Source organism: Poecilia reticulata, linkage group LG17 (genome assembly GCF_000633615.1).
Source record: "Poecilia reticulata strain Guanapo linkage group LG17, Guppy_female_1.0+MT, whole genome shotgun sequence".
Taxonomy (NCBI): domain Eukaryota; kingdom Metazoa; phylum Chordata; class Actinopteri; order Cyprinodontiformes; family Poeciliidae; genus Poecilia; species Poecilia reticulata.
The window spans coordinates 11,256,743-11,275,934 of NC_024347.1; the positions used below are offsets into that span (position 1 = coordinate 11,256,743).

Consider the following 19,192-nt stretch of genomic DNA (forward strand, 5'->3'; position numbering starts at 1 on the left):
CAGATTCTATAAATTTGGAAAAAAAAAATTCTATTTGTAAAAAAAAAAAAAAGAAATGGAGATTCTCCGTTTTACCATCTGATTTTCATGAACCCCATATTGTGTATCATACTGACTAGTGAGAGAGATTTCCTTGTGTTAGTAGATAAAGAAATTGAAGCTTTTGTTTAAAAAAGCAACCGTTTTTTTTTAAGAAATGGGGKTTGCGGTAAGTAAAGTTTCTCAACAGACTGAAGAAGAAACAAACGAGTCAGCCGTACCAGAAAGTGTTGCCACAGTTCTTCTGGCTGAGGTTGATTCTACTTGGTGAAAACGTAATTTTCTTCTGGATGTTTACAACTGGTCTGGCTCTGTGAAGAAACAACAAACAATCTGAGAAAATACACTAAGCGGCAGTCCATCAGTGCATCAGCTTTGACTTCCTCACCTGTAGACAAAGACAGAGTCTGAGAGGGATCCAACGGCCAGGTCTGGATATGAGTTCTTGTCCAGGTCCATGTTGCCTGCTAATGAATAGCCAAACTGYCTCACTCCAGCAGAGTTGCTGGACAAAACCTAAAACACAAGCTTTGTTAAGGTGTGGGTTACCTAACGGATAAAAAAAAGACATCTGCATTTGGTGTCCAATGGAAACAACATACTAACTACGTTGTTTTGAAGACTAAAGACACGACTGTAGGTTGAACGGTAACGGCAAAGTCAGTAATTCAGCATTAAAACATGGAAAAGATAATATGTTTTAAAATGTGAAACAAATCAGACGTGTCTTGTTAAGAATTGTATGTAAAAAAAAAAAAAACACCAATGTGGACATGCTGACAAATAAAATGAACACATTTTCAAGAGTCTCAAGAGTCATTTGAATCAAACATATCGAAACCCAAAACACAGAAAGAACAGATGGACATCATGGTTTAAAAAATTCACGGTGCTGTTTGCTGCCTTGTTTTGTAAGTGTTACTTATTTGACTGCGTCATGTAAACTTATAACGACAGTGAAACAATCTTAGATAAAGATACAATAAATGTTGGTTAGATTTTGTCATGATAAAAACACAATTTTTAACAAATATCGTCTGAAATATGATGGTGTTGATAACTACTAATGTCTGACCTCTGCTCATCTCAGTGTTTTTTTCTATTTTTTATTTTGTGTGTTTACCGTTTATAATTCTGTGCAGCTGCTTCTGCCACAAAATACATTGCRCTATTTTACGTACCTGTGATGCCTTGYCTGTGATTTCTCCTCTGGCTGATCCATGGTAAATGTAAACTTTGCCTGCACCGCTGTCTTCATGAGGAGCTCCCACTGCAAAATCTGATAGCAGGGCAGTAAGCTTCAACGTCACACACACACGCACGCACACACACACAGACACACAAATAATGCCTCCTTACCATGGTAACCGTCCTGGTTGATGTCGCCAAGGTTCTCCACGGCGAGGCCAAACATAGAATATGCGGGTCCATCTATTCTTTTTGGTTTGACRTCCTTCCACTTTCCAGCCTTGTTGATGTAAACGTAGACAGCTCCTCCAATCTCAGAGTCCTTCTCAAAGTACTGAGGGGCKCCAACAACTATGTCRTCCCAGCTAACRAAGAAGAAGATCACAGACTCAKWRRAGTAMAGTGAAATTGTGGACAGTGAGGGCAGATGTTAAGGATGTGTTGGTTAACTCTGCAGTCTTACCCATCCCCGTTGAGATCCAGCACAGTCACGTCGTATCCAAAAGAGGAAGCCAGGCCCTCGCCTTTAAGGGTGAACTCCTCATCAAGGATCCTGCTTAATTCCCCACCTTTCCTTAGCATAATCACCGCTCCACTGAAGTAAGCTCTGGGAGCTCCTGCCACCACCGTCAGCTGACCCTTGTTTGTCAAAGCTTGTCCAGAGTCCAGAGAGAAACCTAAAACAAGCAGTTTATGAAATAATTCACATGAGAGGGAAGTAAGTTGGTAACATTGACATATWTGGTGTTGTTGCAGCATCATATTGCATTATTCATACTGCTGCCTTTTCATCTATCACATTTTGTCCCAACACAGCCATTTTAAAAAAATTATATTAATCTATTTTATTAGTAGGTAATGTGATAGACCAACACAGAGTGGCAAGGACAGGAGATACTCCTGGATCTAAAAAAATTCCATAAAAGTGTCYGGTTGAAACATGGGAAAATGTGGAAAAGTTAAATAGGTATTAATATAACTGCGTATTTTACCCATGTAGCTGTTGGGAGGAGCGGGAACCAGGTCAGGCTTCTTCTCAGTCTCATCTCCTGCCTCGAATGGTCCATCATCATAGATGCCCATATCTATTAAGGTGTCATTCTTTTGTTCCAGTCGTACCACGCCTTAAAGCAAKSAGCGGAGGAAGAAAAGCAGAAAAAGATGATTTTACTTGCAATCAAAATTAGTCAAATTCTATCTATTTCTCTATCTAAGCTCTTTTTTATGAAGCATAATGTCAAACATTTGGCACAACATGTGAGTGAGTAGCAAATTCATCTGTCAATAAAACTGAGCTTCAAGAAAAATTATGACATTGTTTATGTGCCTTGTAAACTTGAACTACCTTTCCAGTTGTAAGCTCCGGGAGCCCCGAAGATGAAGTAGTGGAAGTCCTTGTCGAATGTGGCAGAGAGGCCCTGCTGGCAGGAGCCGAACCTTTCGTGGCCTCTGTTCCGGTTGTTGCAGAAATGCCAGCTTCCGCCATCTTCACTTGAACTGGGATCAATAGTTAGGTCCTGACTCAGCACATAGCAACGGCCAATGATGTCGCGAGATTCATGAGGAGAATTGACGTTTCTCTGCCGCTTGTAGCGATGGGCGCAAGTCTGCCAGAGAGAGGGGTTAGAGGTGAGGCCGGATAGGTTTTCGTTTTTAAGAAGTCTGTTTTTTTGTGTGTGTGTGTGCGTTAAGTTGGTTGATCTTGCTGTGGTCTAAGTGTGATGACGAAATTAGATTCTTACTAAAACTTTGCCTCCTGGTCCCTGACTGTTGACTGTCACCCCCATCCACTGGTTCTCTTTGTTTTCATTTTCTGAATCCTCTATGAAAAGAGAGAAAAAAGACGAGAGAYGGACAAAAAGTTTTTAACAAAGCAAATCCAAAAGTGGGATATCTTTTGATGATAGCATGTGTTGATTCCACAGATTGAGCTTGTGAGTCAAGTACAGTTTACGTTTAAAATCAGTTTATTTTACAACCCYTAAAATGTAAACAGGGTTAGAAAACAACAGTAAAATGTATTTTTTTAAAAGGCTAACTTATTAGCTGTGGCATTAATTCCCTCGGCGGGGTTGATCCATGACTGATAACATTGCAATGGTGCTGCTTCTACCTGGTGGCTAATGCTAACTCAGAGTTAGCATTAGTCAGTTAAATATGGCAAGTTAAAATATGGCTGTATAACATTTTATTATTTTCTTTTAGGGTCACAATCTAACTTATGAAGTACCAGAAAGTCTGGCTTTGTTTTGCCTGCAATAAAGAACAGATCTGGATTACGTARTAAGATTTCATTTTTTTCAGTCGTTTAGAATTTGGTTCCAAATTCACAAAAAGAAACCAACAAAGGATCCAGACCACATCACACAACCAACCAATTAACTCAGAGGTCAAGCTTAAGAACTGTGGGAAGAAGCTGAAGTACATGAAAACTCAATAAAAGAGCATGAAGATATTAGGGTAACTACTTTTAAAAATTTCAAAGGGCCAATAGTGTGATTCTCAAAAAACTATAAATCAGTGAGCAAAATGAGGGCTTATTGACAAAGTGAATTTACTCATTATTTTTTATTGATTTGGGAGAGAAAAGTAATATACCAATATATATTAAGGAGACTAATAACATTTTTGATGCATTTAACGATCAACCGTCTGTATTTATAATTCCCTAYGTGCATTTAAAGCTATATCTTACCGTTATTATCAAAGACAACTCTTGAGCACGCATCAGAGTTGGAGCTCATTTCACATTTGTAGATTCCTCCTGTCACATTAGATTTTTGACCATTCAGTGCTTTGGCTTGTGGGGCTCCAACCAGCAGTCTGCAATAAACACATAAACGTGAATACAGTTTATTCTTTTATAAGTGCAAAGCAGTCTCTTGCATTCCCCTCAAACGGTAGTCAGGAGAAGAAACACAAATGAGTGAGAACATMGGCCGCCATGGTGTTACAGTGCTCTCCTGTGGATTCTTTGTATGGAAAACTGTCCCACTCATGACTACAAAAACAGTCAAATACAGTGTACTTTGGCTTTAAATAGCTGCAAGTCCTGATATTACTTCAAGTGATTTTAATGAGATGCTAGAAAATCACCCGAGTGACTTGAGTTTTATCTGAAGAGTAATGCAAATGCTTCTACACACTACTGACCAGCTGCCAGAAARAAATACTACAATCTTCCCTCACTTGCAAGAAAACAAATAATTAAAAACATTTCATGAGCAAAATTAAAACTAGTGGAGCACCACGCAACTCTCTTACTATCGTAGCTTCAGCTAGTTGGACTCCCGGTGTCACTTTATGAAGGCCACAATAACAAAAAGTAATAATTGTTACAATTACAAAGTAGACTTCACAAACTTATTCTGCTTTCATCAATGCTATTAAAAAAGCTGTAAGTTTTTTTAAATAGCATTTAATACCTGATTCACTTATCATTACTAGCGTGATAAAATGTTTCCATTTTTTGAGTGTTATTTTGTAATAATTATTGCAATAATGGTATAATTGATAGCGAAACACACTTCATAGTCCTTTTGACATTTCATCTGACTATATATACAGTACAGTCGGATCTCCACAAACAGAAAAACTGCTTGAAAAATTATTACATAGACTATAATTAAAATAATATAATATAATATTGGACCATGTCTCRTTTCAGCTAACAATATGTGTATCAAATACACAAATCACATGCTTAATGAACAACTCTCAATCTATGGACAGCATACAGTCTATGCACCATACTGTCTTCATTAGATTAAATCAGATAAACTGTTTTTAGCTGGAAAACAATGCATCCTCAGAGAATCTGCTGAGAATGGCTGTACTGTAGAGCAGCGACCCACCAAATGCAATTAGCATGTTTGCAACACAGACCTAACTTGTCTACTTTTCAGTCTGGGAGATATGAAACTATTTATCTACATTTCAGAGAGCATAAATTATGATAAATGCTAACATACCGAACACTCAGAAGAGTTAGCAAAAACAATAAATCCTTTTAGGGAACACTTCACATGCTGCTAACAGTCCCTTTGTATATATACACTTTAGGATTTGTTAATATTTTAAGACTAGGCAGCAGATAAGCGACTGCATGTAGGAACAGACTTTTTTTTTTGCAAAACAGACAAGTGTACAATGTTTATCCCATTTCTCACCACTGGATGGGTTTGGCCTTGTGTCAGAACCACACAACTATAATTTGTGTCCTCATCCACCCATCATGTGTCCAATCAAACATGTTTCTGAATTGGAAGCAGGAACTGTSTGAGACTTGAAATTTGATATYACAGAGGCTGGAGACAATTCTACACRTTGAGTAAACAAACAGGAATTATCCTGGACAATAAACATTCATCTGAGAGATGTGGGACGGCAAACCGTGTCTACATGGGAGGGGAGAATAATTAATGGAAAAAGTGTCAAATTAGATACATGTTAGTAGAAGAAAATGTCAAMATGGAAAACTGTTTCTTTCTGAAAATCTATGGCAGCGCAACTTAGATTTGCATGGCTGCCTGTGAATGAATCATAAGACAAGATCCACCACAGTAGAGACTGAAGATCATAATGTACAGCACCATGTTTAGCAAAAATATTATTTTTTTTAGCAGCCACAGAACCTGGGAACCTCACATTGACAAAAATCAAACTTGAATTCCTTTACATAATGATCACAAACACAGCAGCAAATTGACAACACAAAGGGGGGGGATGACATATTGCAACATCTCAGTCAAAGTCCAGACTTCAACCTGATTGAAACGATGTGGCGGGGCCTTAAGAGAGCTGTGCGAAAACAAATGCCCGCAAGCCACAAGAAACTGAAGCAATGCTGGGCAAAAACTACCCACAGCAATGTGTGAGAATCATTAAGTCATATGGAATAGCCACTTCTAATTCCTGCTAAAGATGGTTCTATAAGCCAATGAAAGTTGGAGTGTAGTTTTTCCAATAATGGTATTAGCAGCRGTAAAAACTTTATTTCTGCATAGGCAGGAATCTTGTTCATTATGTTTGGTATGTCAAAAATGACTCAACATATTTTAAAAAATCTCCCAAGCTTCAGCTGTAATATTATGCAGATTAAAAACAACTACAGTCATAAATTACTTCATAAACATGTAATTATTTTATATGTCATTGTATAATTCAGAACAATAACTTATGAAAAGGAACAGAGGCTATGCCAAAAGACACATTGCATCTTTATCAGTACGCAAGGCTTCGAGACAAAGGGTTGAAGTGCTGGCAAGATGTGATAAAACTGACCCACTGCTCCATTGACAGCCACTCAGTTGCTTATCATTTACCACCAGCAGAGGCAGCCCTGAGAGGCAGGCTTTGACCACATCAGGAGTGTTTGGGCCCAAGTGAAAGCATGCCTAACACACACAAACCCTAACCAGCCACTTTATGAGGCACCCTTGTTAACAGAGATACAGCCAATCCCACAGCAGCCACTYCATGCATTTACCCATCAACATTACAAGAATCAGAATCAGCTGGAAATAAAATGAAGGATAAAGTAATAGTATGCATATGTATGTACAGCCATTTTTTATGTTAAAAAGTGAAAAAAAAGAAATGTAAACTGTGGCCATAAAAATGTGCTTATTTTGTTAGACAGAGGAGTAAATGACTGTTCAGTCTGTAAGGTGTTCATTGTGTCCATCACAGAGGCAGCCTGCAGGAATGAWCTGTCTGTGTGGCAGCTGGTTTTAGCAACTCGCATATCGTAGTAAAAACATTTCAGGCTGCTTTTTGGGGTTTTTTTTACATTTCATTCTTTTACATTTTGTGCACCAACATTGTGGAACAGTCTACTTCCAGATGTTTGAGACACAACTGAGGATCCATTTGCTTAAAATGGTGAATACAACATGAAATGTAGCCATTTTCTGTCATAACTTTACTCCATTTTTTTGCTTTTAAATTGTTTTTCATATATATTTTTTATTTAAAATTTTTATGTTTTTAAATTGTAACTTTAGCCTAATTGTTGGTTGTAAATTTTCAGTGAAGCACTTGATTTAAAGATTTTTTCCCTTTTTTTAGCGTATGTTGGGAACCTTTTGGTTTTTTAACCAGTGTACTCATCTTTTAATCACTGCATGCACCATGTTAATGCACCATAACACAATGCTCTAATCATCACAAACTGATACCTACATGATAGTGAGTTTACTACCCCTCCACCACGACCAAATCTCAATTCAGTAGAGCACCTTTGAAAGGTAGTGCAACAGGAGTTTCATACCATGGATGTGAGTAAGACAAATCCACAATTGCTTGATGCTCTCATGTCAATAAAGACCAAAAGCAAAGCATCGAAACACCTCGTTGAATCTTGAAAAAAACGCAGAAGCATGTACTAGACAGTATCATCTGATAAAGTGATTGCTTTCAGAGGCGGCAGCATGGCACAGACTGGCTCCAGTGCCCACTGGAGAAACATCCTAATGAAAGAGGTATGTCGTTTGTATAACAGCTGACTTTCTGCTTTCTTGGACAGAGTGTGTTGCTTAGCAGCATCCTGTGGCTCTCGATGAACTACCAAATGGGTTGCAGATCCGCAAATCCATGACAACAGTTACCCAACTTTTCCCTCTGTCTGCATTGAGTTTGCTGGATCTGACAGGCTGAATAATATCTGGGTTTGGTGCCCAGATATAAAACTGATTTACAGTCTTTTCAACATTCCTGAAGCAGTTACCTTCAGCTCCTTCCCCTTTGATGGTAGATAACCTTAAGTAACCGGAGGCCACAGGGACGGAGGCCTAAATCTGATGCTCGTGCTTCTTCTTTATCAAATACACAAACCACATGTTTCCCCATATAACGCTAACCTCAGCACAAACATTCACGGTACCTCCCAGTTTCCACAACTGGCTGCRTTGCTTTCTCCTCTGTCTAACAGCACATTATCTGAGTGCTTTGTGCTTCTTGCTCGTCTTCTATCTTCCTTTAATTATCAAACACACGTGCGTATATTTACAGCACCCTGCACCCATACAGGTTTTCTCCTATCCTGAAGGTACAAATGAAAGTCRTCATTTCAGGAAATAAGAGGCTGTGAAGGATATAAGTGTGACCAAGCGCTACCATGAATGACGGGCAATGAAAGGGCTGTGACTCACCAAGCACACCCAGCTGTAAAACAAGCCAACACTTAAGCATACATGCTGTTGCAAAAGACCTCCAAGAACACTCAGGGGGAAAACTGTTTTTTTTTCTTTTATTAACATTAAGCATAATTTAACTTTCTCCTCTTCTTTTTCCTTAGGATGCACAAAGCAGCACAGTGAGGGGTCTAAAATGTTGCTAAATATGATTAGTGCTCAGTTGCAACATTAGTGCTCGATTTCACCATTAAAGCAGCTTATAGTGATACAGAAAATTACACATATCAGAGATAACAGTTTTATAACAGTAACATGAGCACCATGCACCATTTTGGTAAAACAACCCACAGTAATCTGACATATAGTTGTATTTGCAGTTTAGCAAACAACAATAGTTGTACTGCTCTTTTTAAAAAAATCTCATGAGAACCAGACAAAACTCCAAGATTGATTTTCATCACAGACAATAATAATAAACACCGTTGTGAGATGCCAGAACAAGCCGACGGCTGGCTAATTTCTCTCCAATTTAGCAGATCCGTCTGCGCTCAGTGGTTTAGTATTTAACTTTATAACCTGAGGAGGAGGGGGGGGCTCTGTGTTCGCCTCGGTCTCATGCTGGTGACCATGTGTCTTTCATTTAAACACAGATTGGAATAAAAGCAGTGGTGTGGAGAGCTGCAGTAAAAGAATGTAAAAAATGATACATTTGACATGAGGTAATTTGAGAGCTTTAGACACATCTGAATGTAAACAGGTCAAAGGAAGTTACACCGGGGGAGAATCTGTTCTGTTGTTCAGAMAGTGGCGGTTTTTGATATGAGCAATGCGGCTCACTGACCAGGGCGGGGTAGCCCGGGGTGTGGCCTGTGTACTTGAAAGTTGGAAGGGTTTTTTTTGTTTGTTTTCTTTGTCACTTGCATTTTTCTATTGTACATATTCATATTACCACAATAGCAAKGTGGTATTCCCTGAGGTTGTGCAACCACGGTAAGAAAATATGACAGTGCACTGTATTTGCCTGAGGTTGCCATTTGATTTGCTACTATTTTATCCATTTTTTGGATTTGTAGATTCTTATTTGGGACTTCCACAAAGGGTAGTTTTATGGGGGGGGGGTTATTATTTTTTTTAAATTTATTTTAAGGTTTTAATTTGGCTTTTATCCTGTGCAGTTCTGCCGATTAATTTAGAAATCTGTTAGTGGGAATATGTGAAGAAGCAACTTAAAATAAAAGCGTTCCCACCCTTAAACAGATACTTTGTTGAAGCAACTTTTCACCCAACTAGTGTATCCGAGGTAAAAGTCTATCAGCATGTCGCATCTTGACTCGCTACTATTTGCTCACTCTACCTTGCAGAAAGTTTTCTAATCTGCTAAGATTATCAGGATATATCTCTTGCCCGCAGTCATCTTTCGACTATTTGGATGTACGCTCAGACTCACTGTGATGCCAAAACTGAAACCTCTCACCGCTTTCAGCTTTCTAGCAAATACCTGGAAGTTTCGGGGTCCAAACTGGACGATGGTTGGAAGAACTGATCATTGTAAGCACATAARCAAAACCCTGCAACATTTAGATGTATTCCTTGTCATACACACGTGAATTAAATGTCTAAACTGCCTCACTAGCACGCAGTCAAGCTTCACAGAGTTATGTTAATGAGCTAATATTGAAGCCAGATGTGTTGAAGCAGAGAGACATAAAAGTTGCAGGATGCCCTTAAAGAATGGAGTTTGAATTTTACGACAACTGTGAAATCAAGAAATCTGAATGATACAGTTGGAATTAAAAGGCGTTTCAACAACGTATTTGTTTAAAGGTGTGTACAGTTATGCAACCCRGTTCCTGCAACTTTTTACACTTCCCTTCAAACAGATTTGTTAGTTTTTATTTGACGTATACAGGATATGTGTCATATTAAATGCGGAAAATGTTTTTGAAGAATTTAGCAGTCCAAGGAAMAAAAACCTGGCATTATTARAGGGGTTTGTCCACTTTTGAGAGRTGCTGTACTCTAAAAAAGCAGACGGAAAAGCCTGAGTATTGATCATTTCTGCATTAAAAGCAGCAACTAAAAGCATTTTACRCATTATTCAAACATGGTTTGTACCACTCTCTGTAAATACAGTCTGTCTGAAATGTTCAAAACCTGCATGTATTACATTACCAAATGAAGATCTCTGTTCACAGACAAATGGAATTAACTCCAAGATATTTGACAATTAAAATATATAATATCAATWAGCACACTTTGACTAGTAACAGTATTTTTCAATCCTAACTAGAAGCACATTTAGTCRAACTTTGAAGGCTTTCCTCAGATACTGAACATACAAATAAAATACAATATTCAGTGTGGTCCAGATCAAATAAATTATCTGCTGTGATTTCTGGTCACATCCAGCATCTATTTGAAAGCAAGTTGAATTTAACAAAATCTCACGCTTCGATTGTTGATTATGTGTTTCATGACTTTGTACCTTTTGTGTTTTTTATGATGTAAACCACTCTGAACTCCCTTGTTGCTGAAATGTGTTACACAAATAAACTTGAGTAATTATGCAGAATAACTGTTCATAACTCTTAAAATTTTCTCTAAGAAGATGCTTATAGTCACTTTTAAAAAAATGGCCTCATCTAAACACAACATCAGAAGACAGAAAAGGGGTAATCCTTTGCGCAAGCGTATTGGAAACCTTTGGAGGAAGTCCAATAAAAACTGATAATGAGTAACCTAGGGAAATATTAACAAGTGCATACTTGGTGTTTAACTCACGACAGGTGCTCAAATGTACAGAAGGAGCTACATTAGCGATGGAATGCGGCGGGTTTAAAGACATTGAGGCGAGAAAAAAAACTTTTAACAACCTGTCACATACCTGAGCTCACATTACTGYGTTATAGCWCWCTGTTGAAACTTAATTGGCTCCCAGGCTCGTTTTTAAAACGAGTTCATTGGCCTTGAAGACACTTCAAGAGCCTAAAATAAACTAACTGCSGTCTAATCTGCAGTGACGTCTTAATTACATGGATACTAAAGTTATTTTTAAATAAAAGAAGAAAAAGACGCAGTTCAAACTCGTAGGACGCCGCAAGCAATGGTGTCCCTCTAAGACAAGACATTGTTTTCTTACATTCTCTTGTCCTCCGGATGAAGCTGCCGGTGCATGGCGAGAGAGAATCCGAACAGGCTGCCCGGGTCCCCGTCTCTCCTTAGGACGTCCTCGGTGTCCAAGTTAAACGCAGACAGCAGCCCGCCACATGCCAATAACAAGGCGAGCAGCCGCAGCCCGCGGGTGGTGTTGTTGCCCTCCATGAGAGAGTGCAAGTTCCCCGACGAGAAGAAAGGTGAGTCTTTGGTRCAGAAGGTGCAGAGTGCGACAGATAGGGACTTGGAGGGCTGAGTGTAGTCCACAGGCAGCCCCTCCTACTGGTCTTTCTGCCACACTCACCAGCCCACCACACCTAAAACAACAACACAACAAAACAAGGCAATACAAAACGGGAGGAAACGGCAGGATTTAGAGTAACATTTTTTTTTTAATATAAATTTTAAAAAAAAATCTGAGCTTTGTGACAAGCATGTTGTAACTCTGATACTACTAGATGAATTCATTTCAGACAACACCTAAACAAAATCTACGTTTGTGTCGTCTAAGTATGAATACAGTTTTTCTCRAGAAGGCCTCAAAGTATGTGTGAGTATTAATATTAATGAAGAAACAGCAGCATTAAAGACAAAGGAAAACAGCAGACAAGTCAGGGGCCAAGTTGTTCCCGAGTTTAAAATAGAGTACTGAAAGATTTAAATATCTATCAGGGAGCTGCTCAATCCATCGCCCTCAGGTAAGACCAGGTAAAGGGAGCATGAAGAAAAGCAGACAGGAGAACTGTCTATTGAAATAATCCGTAAAGAGGGTTAGTCATAGACCTTTATTCAAGAGTGGCAAGAAGAAAAGATAACCATAAAAAASCCTAATGCTTCGAGTTTGGGACACTATAAACATGTGAAAGAAATTGCTCCAGTCAGATGAAACCAAAATGAAACCTTTTTTTWAATTTTTTAACAACATCCAAAATACTATTTGGGATTTAAAAAGTAAAAATAATTCCACACATACAGTGTTGATCTAACTCTGTTTTGTTCTGTATGATGTCAAAAGTCCAGACATAAATCCAATTTAAACTCTTCAGCTGGCCTTGAAAATTACTGTTGCAAGGTTGTTTAGTTTCAGTCTGACTGGACTTCAGATATTTAGCTAAAAAGAAYGGAGAAAAACATGCAGTCATCATCGACAATCTTTGGGAAAGAGTCCAAGTTCGACAAGACATTGTCCATGTGCAGTGACTGAAACGGTGCTTCAGATTACACTGGCACCCTCAGACAGTAAATCTCCTCCATGTAACACCATAGTAAAGGCTGCCTTTAAACTCCCTTGGAAACGGGCATAAACACACGAGTTTCACGGCAGAGAAAAATGCTGGCAAAAATAATTTGCMTTCTTGTTCTGATTGTTGCCCGCATGTCCCTCATCAGACATTTATGTTGCTCTAGATGTTCATTTTGCCATAAATACCAATCTGTACTCTCTTCCTCCGGAGAACAGTAGCAGAGACAATGATCTAGAGTGGAAGTGACAGAGGTGAGAGCGGTTCAAAGATTTAACGTTGTAACAAATTTACATCAGATTTAGAAGTGCAGAAGAAACAACCACCCTTTAAATATTTAATGCTCAAAATGTGTCGCTCTTTGAAATAACAATCCCCCTTGAAATATCCCTCGAAACGAAGCATTGCCATAGCTGTCATGTCGTCTCTTTAGGATGCGTGAGTCACCGAACCAGAAGAAGTGCGATATTGAAGAGGGCACAGACCAACGCGTTTAAGAGACTGCCTTCACTAGACGATTTCCGAGGCATTCCATTAGATACTGACCCAAAGCAACACAGAATTTCAGCGGACAACGCCGGCTTTGTCTGCACAGAGAAAGAGGGCCGAGAGGAACAGGAGAGGGAGGAAGAAACTGCCCTCACATAGTTCTATAAAAGGCCCAAATAATTGTGGAAAAAGGCACTGYAGAAAACAAAAAGGTCAGAGGAGGAATGCAGTCCCTCTGCACATCTGTTATCTACTTAAGTCTTCGTTAACAGGATGAGATTAATTTAGTATCGACTCGTTGGAAGTTCAACTTCAAGTTGACTTCTGACTTCTTATATTAGATTCCGGGAAAACAAGGTCCGTTTGATTCATATTTGAAGACTAATGAAATCAGAATCACACATTCTTCTTGTCCCCATTAGACAGATGTCCTGATCATTTCAAAATCTAATTTTTGTGGAATTCCAAAGTCTGGAGACCGCTTACCTGTTAACTCTGTGCTGGTATTCAATCATGTTTGCCTTGCAAAAGTATTCACGCCCCTTGAAGCTTTTCCTTTACTCCAGTCACCCTAAAGAAAATCCAGTGCCAATAACCAACTTAAGACGTTACCTACTTCTAGAGTAATTTAATCTCACAAATGTTGCATTTCTCTGAAGGCCTTAGAGGTTGATCAGAGAACATTAGTGAACAAACAACACCACAGAGATAAAGACATTCAAGTTCTGAGCAGGGTTAGGTCATAAAGAAGTATACCAAGGTTTCTACATTTCAAGAATCACCATTCAGTCCGTGAGCTTAAGAAAACAGAACCCTGAAAACCTCATGCTCTCTGTGAAACACAGTGGTGGCAGTATTATGTTGTGGGGAGGCTTTTCTTCAGCCTGGACATGGAAGCCGGGCCAGACAAGCCATTGACATTGTTTTCTTGATCAGTCAGAGGTCTGATGCGTCATTCTTTGGTGGGAACCGAAGAATGATGCATCATTAAAAACAGTGACAATGTCAAAGATGATGATTATTACTTTCATTTGAATTGATCAAATATCCCACATTAACAGGATATTCACAGTGACAGATTGAGTCCAAAACATTAACAGTGATCAATTTTCTAGCTTTATTCACAAGTCATTTCTTTTCCTATAGAAACTAAGGTTCGTTATTTTACTCAAAAGCAAATTATTCCACTGATTTCCACTGAAGATCGGAGTCATGTACTCCCCTCTCCATACAGCACGTTCTGTAGCTGAGGCGCCCAAGCATTCCCTCAGATGCTGAAGAATAGCTGTAATGGTGAGAGCAATCCTCTGACACACAAAGCACACAGGACGGGGTGGGGGAGTGAGGCAGCGCCCGGACCTGCCTGAATCATAGCCCTTTATTTGTCCTTAAAGCCGCAGCTCAGAATAAAGTCAAGAAACTCCCCTGAGGGTGGAGCACAGTTCACTGTGGGCTGTTTTATCAACTTAAATACTCATACTGAACTCCAAATCTAGACTCTTTCACAACTAAGGCAAACTAAAACACAGCACTTTGCCTGAGTTCTTCTCCCTCACCTTAGTATTTGAGATATCTGGGAAAAGAAACGAGTGAAACACCTGAGATTTGAAATATCTGAACATGAATCTCTTTCAGAACATACGTAAATCTGGCATAAGACTGCAAGGCTCTGACCAGAGACAAGCTGAGTGTTCTTCTGGGTTTCAAACCTTGAAACTTTGAACTGTGTCTGTTCAAAAACAGTAGCCGGCTCATTGCACTCTTGCAGTGAAGCAAGAGTGCAATGTTTTTGTAAGAACAACACCAACTGAAGGTGGCAAACACGTATTCCCTATTTCGACATTTCTAAAGCCAGAGGAACATTTCTGCTGTTACATGAGTACATTAGGAATATATATCCCTTCTGCATTCATGTGAAAGTTTGTCTCTATAATCATGCTTTGACATTTGCTTATCAGATCAGGATGTTTGGCATTAATACCACACCAAACATTGTGTCGAATGGATTAGGGTGTCTTATGTACAATCAAACAGAGTAAAAGTGGCTTTATCAATTAGCAGTTAGGTGAAACCTAATTTACATCCTGCTTCATATCACTGTATTGATTCAATATGATAGTAGAAGCTAAACAGGCTAAACTAGAGATTTTAATGAGCGCTTTGATTACAGTTGACATAAAGTAACTGCAGCTGTCTGGTCTAGTCTAGTGGTTACCGCAACACCTTCAGGGCACAGTTCTTTGTACATTTACCTTGGGAGTTAACTGTGTGCGTGCGTGCTTGCGTGCGTGCGTGCGTGCGTGCGTGCGTGCGTGCGTGCGTGCGTGCGTGCGTGCGTGCGTGCGTGCGTGCGTGCGTGCGTGCGTGCGTGCGTGCGTGCGTGCGTGCGTGCGTGCGTGCGTGCGTGTGTGTGTGTGTGTCCCAGGCCTGGCCAGGGGATGTAACACGAGATAGCTGCTGTTGTTGGGCTGGGCCTCAATCTTAATGGGCCCAGGTGTAAAAAAAAAGAAAAAAAAAAGTAATCTGAGCAGTTCACAAAGTGTAAAAGGTTCATTTGGTGGAGGAAAAACACATTCTAAGAAACAATGTTACTGAAAAGATAATGTTTGGTTCATGTGTTGTCAGGTGCATTGTCTTTATACCTTATCTTCTCATATTTATGCTCTTTAAACTTATCTCMTTTTCAGAGAAGGTAAACCGTTATAAAGGGAAGTCATATTGTTATTGTGAKCTGTGCTCTAGTATTTAGAACAATGTGGGGGGATTTTCAAAAAAGAAACATTTATGATCTAAAATCTGCACAAGATGCACATTATTAGACATCTTGCCAATCAAAAATGACATACATGAATGTTGCAGTTTCCTCAAAGAGTGAGCTCTCTCCTCTCCTTTAAAGTGAAAGAGGTTTTAGAACATCATCAAAAGGTCAAACTTTATTTCTCTTATTTACTGCTTTACTCTGACACAATGAGTGTCCACCCTACCCTGAAAAATGGCAGTAATTTGCTTTATAACAGAAAGATTGTATAGTCAAAGAAATCAAGATAGATGTTATTACAAGGTCAAATGTCCCTGTTCAAAGGCATTATTGACTAAATATAATACATACATAATACATAATACATTCAGCTCTGATACTTGGTAGCAGCTGGAAAGCAAAGAAGGGTGAAACGGTTAAGTTTGTTCCCACTTTTTATGTCCACTTTTCTCTCAACTAGTGTGTTTTTTTTTCATTAATASCAGCAATACCATTTCACTTGTTATTGAGCTCAATGGTAAGTCAGTCTTAAGMTGGATCACATATTCCAGGGAGTAAAGTGCATAAAACCAAAGGAAGAACATTTTATTTGAACACATTGTTTCTGTTAGCCAACAGCAGCTTGCATTAGCATAAAATCCAGACATTCTCCATTGGATATCACTTTTCATTTTAAAAGTAACTTTTTTTTTTTTTACTCTATGTTCTATATCAAAATTTCTCAGTATAATCCAGTCTAAAAAACAGACAAATTSTATAATTAACAATTATATTAATACAGATATTAATATGTCACCGAGCTTGGTCTTCATCAGTCTTTGCTGTTGCATTCATAACTGAATCAGTTTCAGAATCTGAACAGTATATTGAATGACATATACAGCAGAAATAAAACAAATAAAACATCAATATGTGCATTTCATCTACAGATTAAAATGCACATATGGATGTTTTTAGGATTGACAAGAGAAAGATTACACCTGCTCTTGTAGTAGCGGAGAGCAGGAATGCTATTCTGACAACTGACTATGAAATGGCATCATATTATGTAAAGACATGACACGCTTCTCCAAGGTGATTGAAAGGGACTGTCTTTGATTTTTTTTTTGTACTAGGCGGTTTATTTTTTYCCCCCTTTTGYAAATATTGTTCACTTTTTAGCTTTGCAGTATATATGTTTTATTTCTTCYCTACTCTTTCTCTTCTTTGTCACAATGTGACGCTACAGTATGACTAGCAGTAAGTTGGGTGCACAGTTGTTTTTGCGATCAGCTTGTCAAGGTAACACAGAACAGGAGCATATCCCACAGCAGATTATGACTGATGAGGACCAAGTCCGGTCACAACAGGCTCATCAGTACTGATTGTMTTCTTTTTTTTTTCAAACTGTCACRTAAAACAAAAGGATTTTATCCTCTCCAAAGTGCYGTTTTTATAGCCATCGCCTGTTTTACAACTGGGATCTTTTCAATTTTGTTGCTGAAAGCACAAAGTTTGATGCATGACCCAGACGTCATGCATCAAAGAAGCTACAATACCATTTGTTTGGCCCTGAGGAACTCTGATTTCTACCGTGCTTAATGGATTATTCAGTCAGACTCAGCTTTGTGTGAGAGAGATCTGCCTGAACAAGTCTGAAGATGATGCATCACTTCTTTGATACTGCAGCTTCACACGCCCCGGTGGAAACCAGTACTTTCCACTGTTCACTGTAAAAACCTAGGCAAATTAAACATCACACAGAGGATTATATTATCTGAGCTCATGGCATTTCTTTATCRTAAGATCAACTTAATGTATATTGCAGCAAATCGAGATTTACTAATCCATGTTTTGAACACATTTCTTCTCAGAATAGATTGCAATTTTGTACAAGTTGAAACCCAAAACTCAAAAGCCAAAGAAAACAACACCATCACACAGATCATTTATCACACAAAACCTTTGAAATTAACAGAGAGGTTGCATGTTCTTTTTACCATGAGTACATTTGTGCCACAAAACAWTTTTTATTGAAAATGAGTTTGTTTCACTTGGTAAAATGATGTAACCAATCAAGGGAAATGTGTCTGGTTTGGGTAAAGGATTTTGTTCCTTTTAGGTTTATCTAATATGACCAAAGAGTGTACTCAGTTCCTTGCATCATCAGTCCATAAATAGAAATGGTTACTGCTAATGTGGCATATATATATATATATATATATATATATACAAGCTGTAAAACCTGTTTTTGTCTAGTCCAAAGAAAAAGAGGATTGCACTGAGTGCTGTGTTCCTAGTGAACATTTAAGTGATGTGAATCTCTAAACAATAGAAACAAGACGTAATTTGGAACAGCATATATATATATATATATACAAGCTGTAAAACCTGTTTTTGTCTAGTCCAAAGAAAAAGAGGATTGCACTGAGTGCTGTGTTCCTAGTGAACATTTAAGTGATGTGAATCTCTAAACAATAGAAACAAGACGTAATTTGGAACAGCCTCGGGCAATGCATACCATCCACACACACACACATGTAACACAGCGCTCCTGTTCACAGTTTGGCAAGCTGCTTTGGTTGTTCAGGATCAAGACATTTCTCAGAGGAACAAAGACTCACACAGACTGAAAAGATATAAACAGTTATCATGGCAACACAATGGGAGAGTAGATGAATTGCTTATTCCAGGAGCTCACAGCAAGATTTACACTGTACTAAGACTCCAGAAATGTCAAATTCAAAGTCTAGTTCATTTTAAACCTTGTAAATATCAGAGAAAACACTCTGTGCTTGTCTGCAGATCTGTTTACTTTTTTTTTCATATCCACGCACCCACGTTTTAACAGTTTGTTTGCTAGAACATGTGGTCTAATTTTAAATCCATGCGTACATATGTTTAGTTAACAAAATTAAAGAGACTTATCAATTAAATCTAGTCTCAGCTAAAAACATACAGGCTGACAAATGAATGCAAATACAAAARGATGTGTTTGAATGTTTTGTTGTCTTTATTTCCACTTTCTTATCYTCCAGTTTGTAGAAACCCTCAGGAATTGGGCGTCACCCAGTCTGGTTCAGCCTGAGGCCACATGTCCTGGTTCAGCAAAGCTCAGGTGTTAGTTTAGCCCTTGGATTCACTGATGAATCAAATCATTACAGAGTATGAATAAGCAGATAACATTTGTCTGTAGTGTATAAGACATA

General features: G+C 38.6%; 1 protein-coding gene across 1 annotated transcript in view; it reads right to left on the reverse strand.

Annotated features, from left to right (window-relative positions):
• LOC103479349 (integrin alpha-6-like) overlaps positions 1–11,775 on the reverse strand; it is a 19,583-nt gene extending 7,808 nt beyond the window's left edge. The window contains exons 1-11 of the mRNA XM_008433718.2: positions 11,503–11,775; positions 3,923–4,050; positions 2,970–3,049; positions 2,573–2,834; positions 2,220–2,351; positions 1,691–1,904; positions 1,399–1,592; positions 1,221–1,318; positions 428–555; positions 261–350; positions 113–115 (exon numbers count right to left, since the gene is read on the reverse strand). Of these exons, the coding sequence (XP_008431940.1) occupies positions 113–115; positions 261–350; positions 428–555; positions 1,221–1,318; positions 1,399–1,592; positions 1,691–1,904; positions 2,220–2,351; positions 2,573–2,834; positions 2,970–3,049; positions 3,923–4,050; positions 11,503–11,684 (1,511 nt within the window). The 5' untranslated portion in view covers positions 11,685–11,775. The remainder of the gene's footprint in view (positions 1–112; positions 116–260; positions 351–427; positions 556–1,220; positions 1,319–1,398; positions 1,593–1,690; positions 1,905–2,219; positions 2,352–2,572; positions 2,835–2,969; positions 3,050–3,922; positions 4,051–11,502) is intronic.
• Between the last annotated feature and the right edge of the window lie 7,417 nt (positions 11,776–19,192).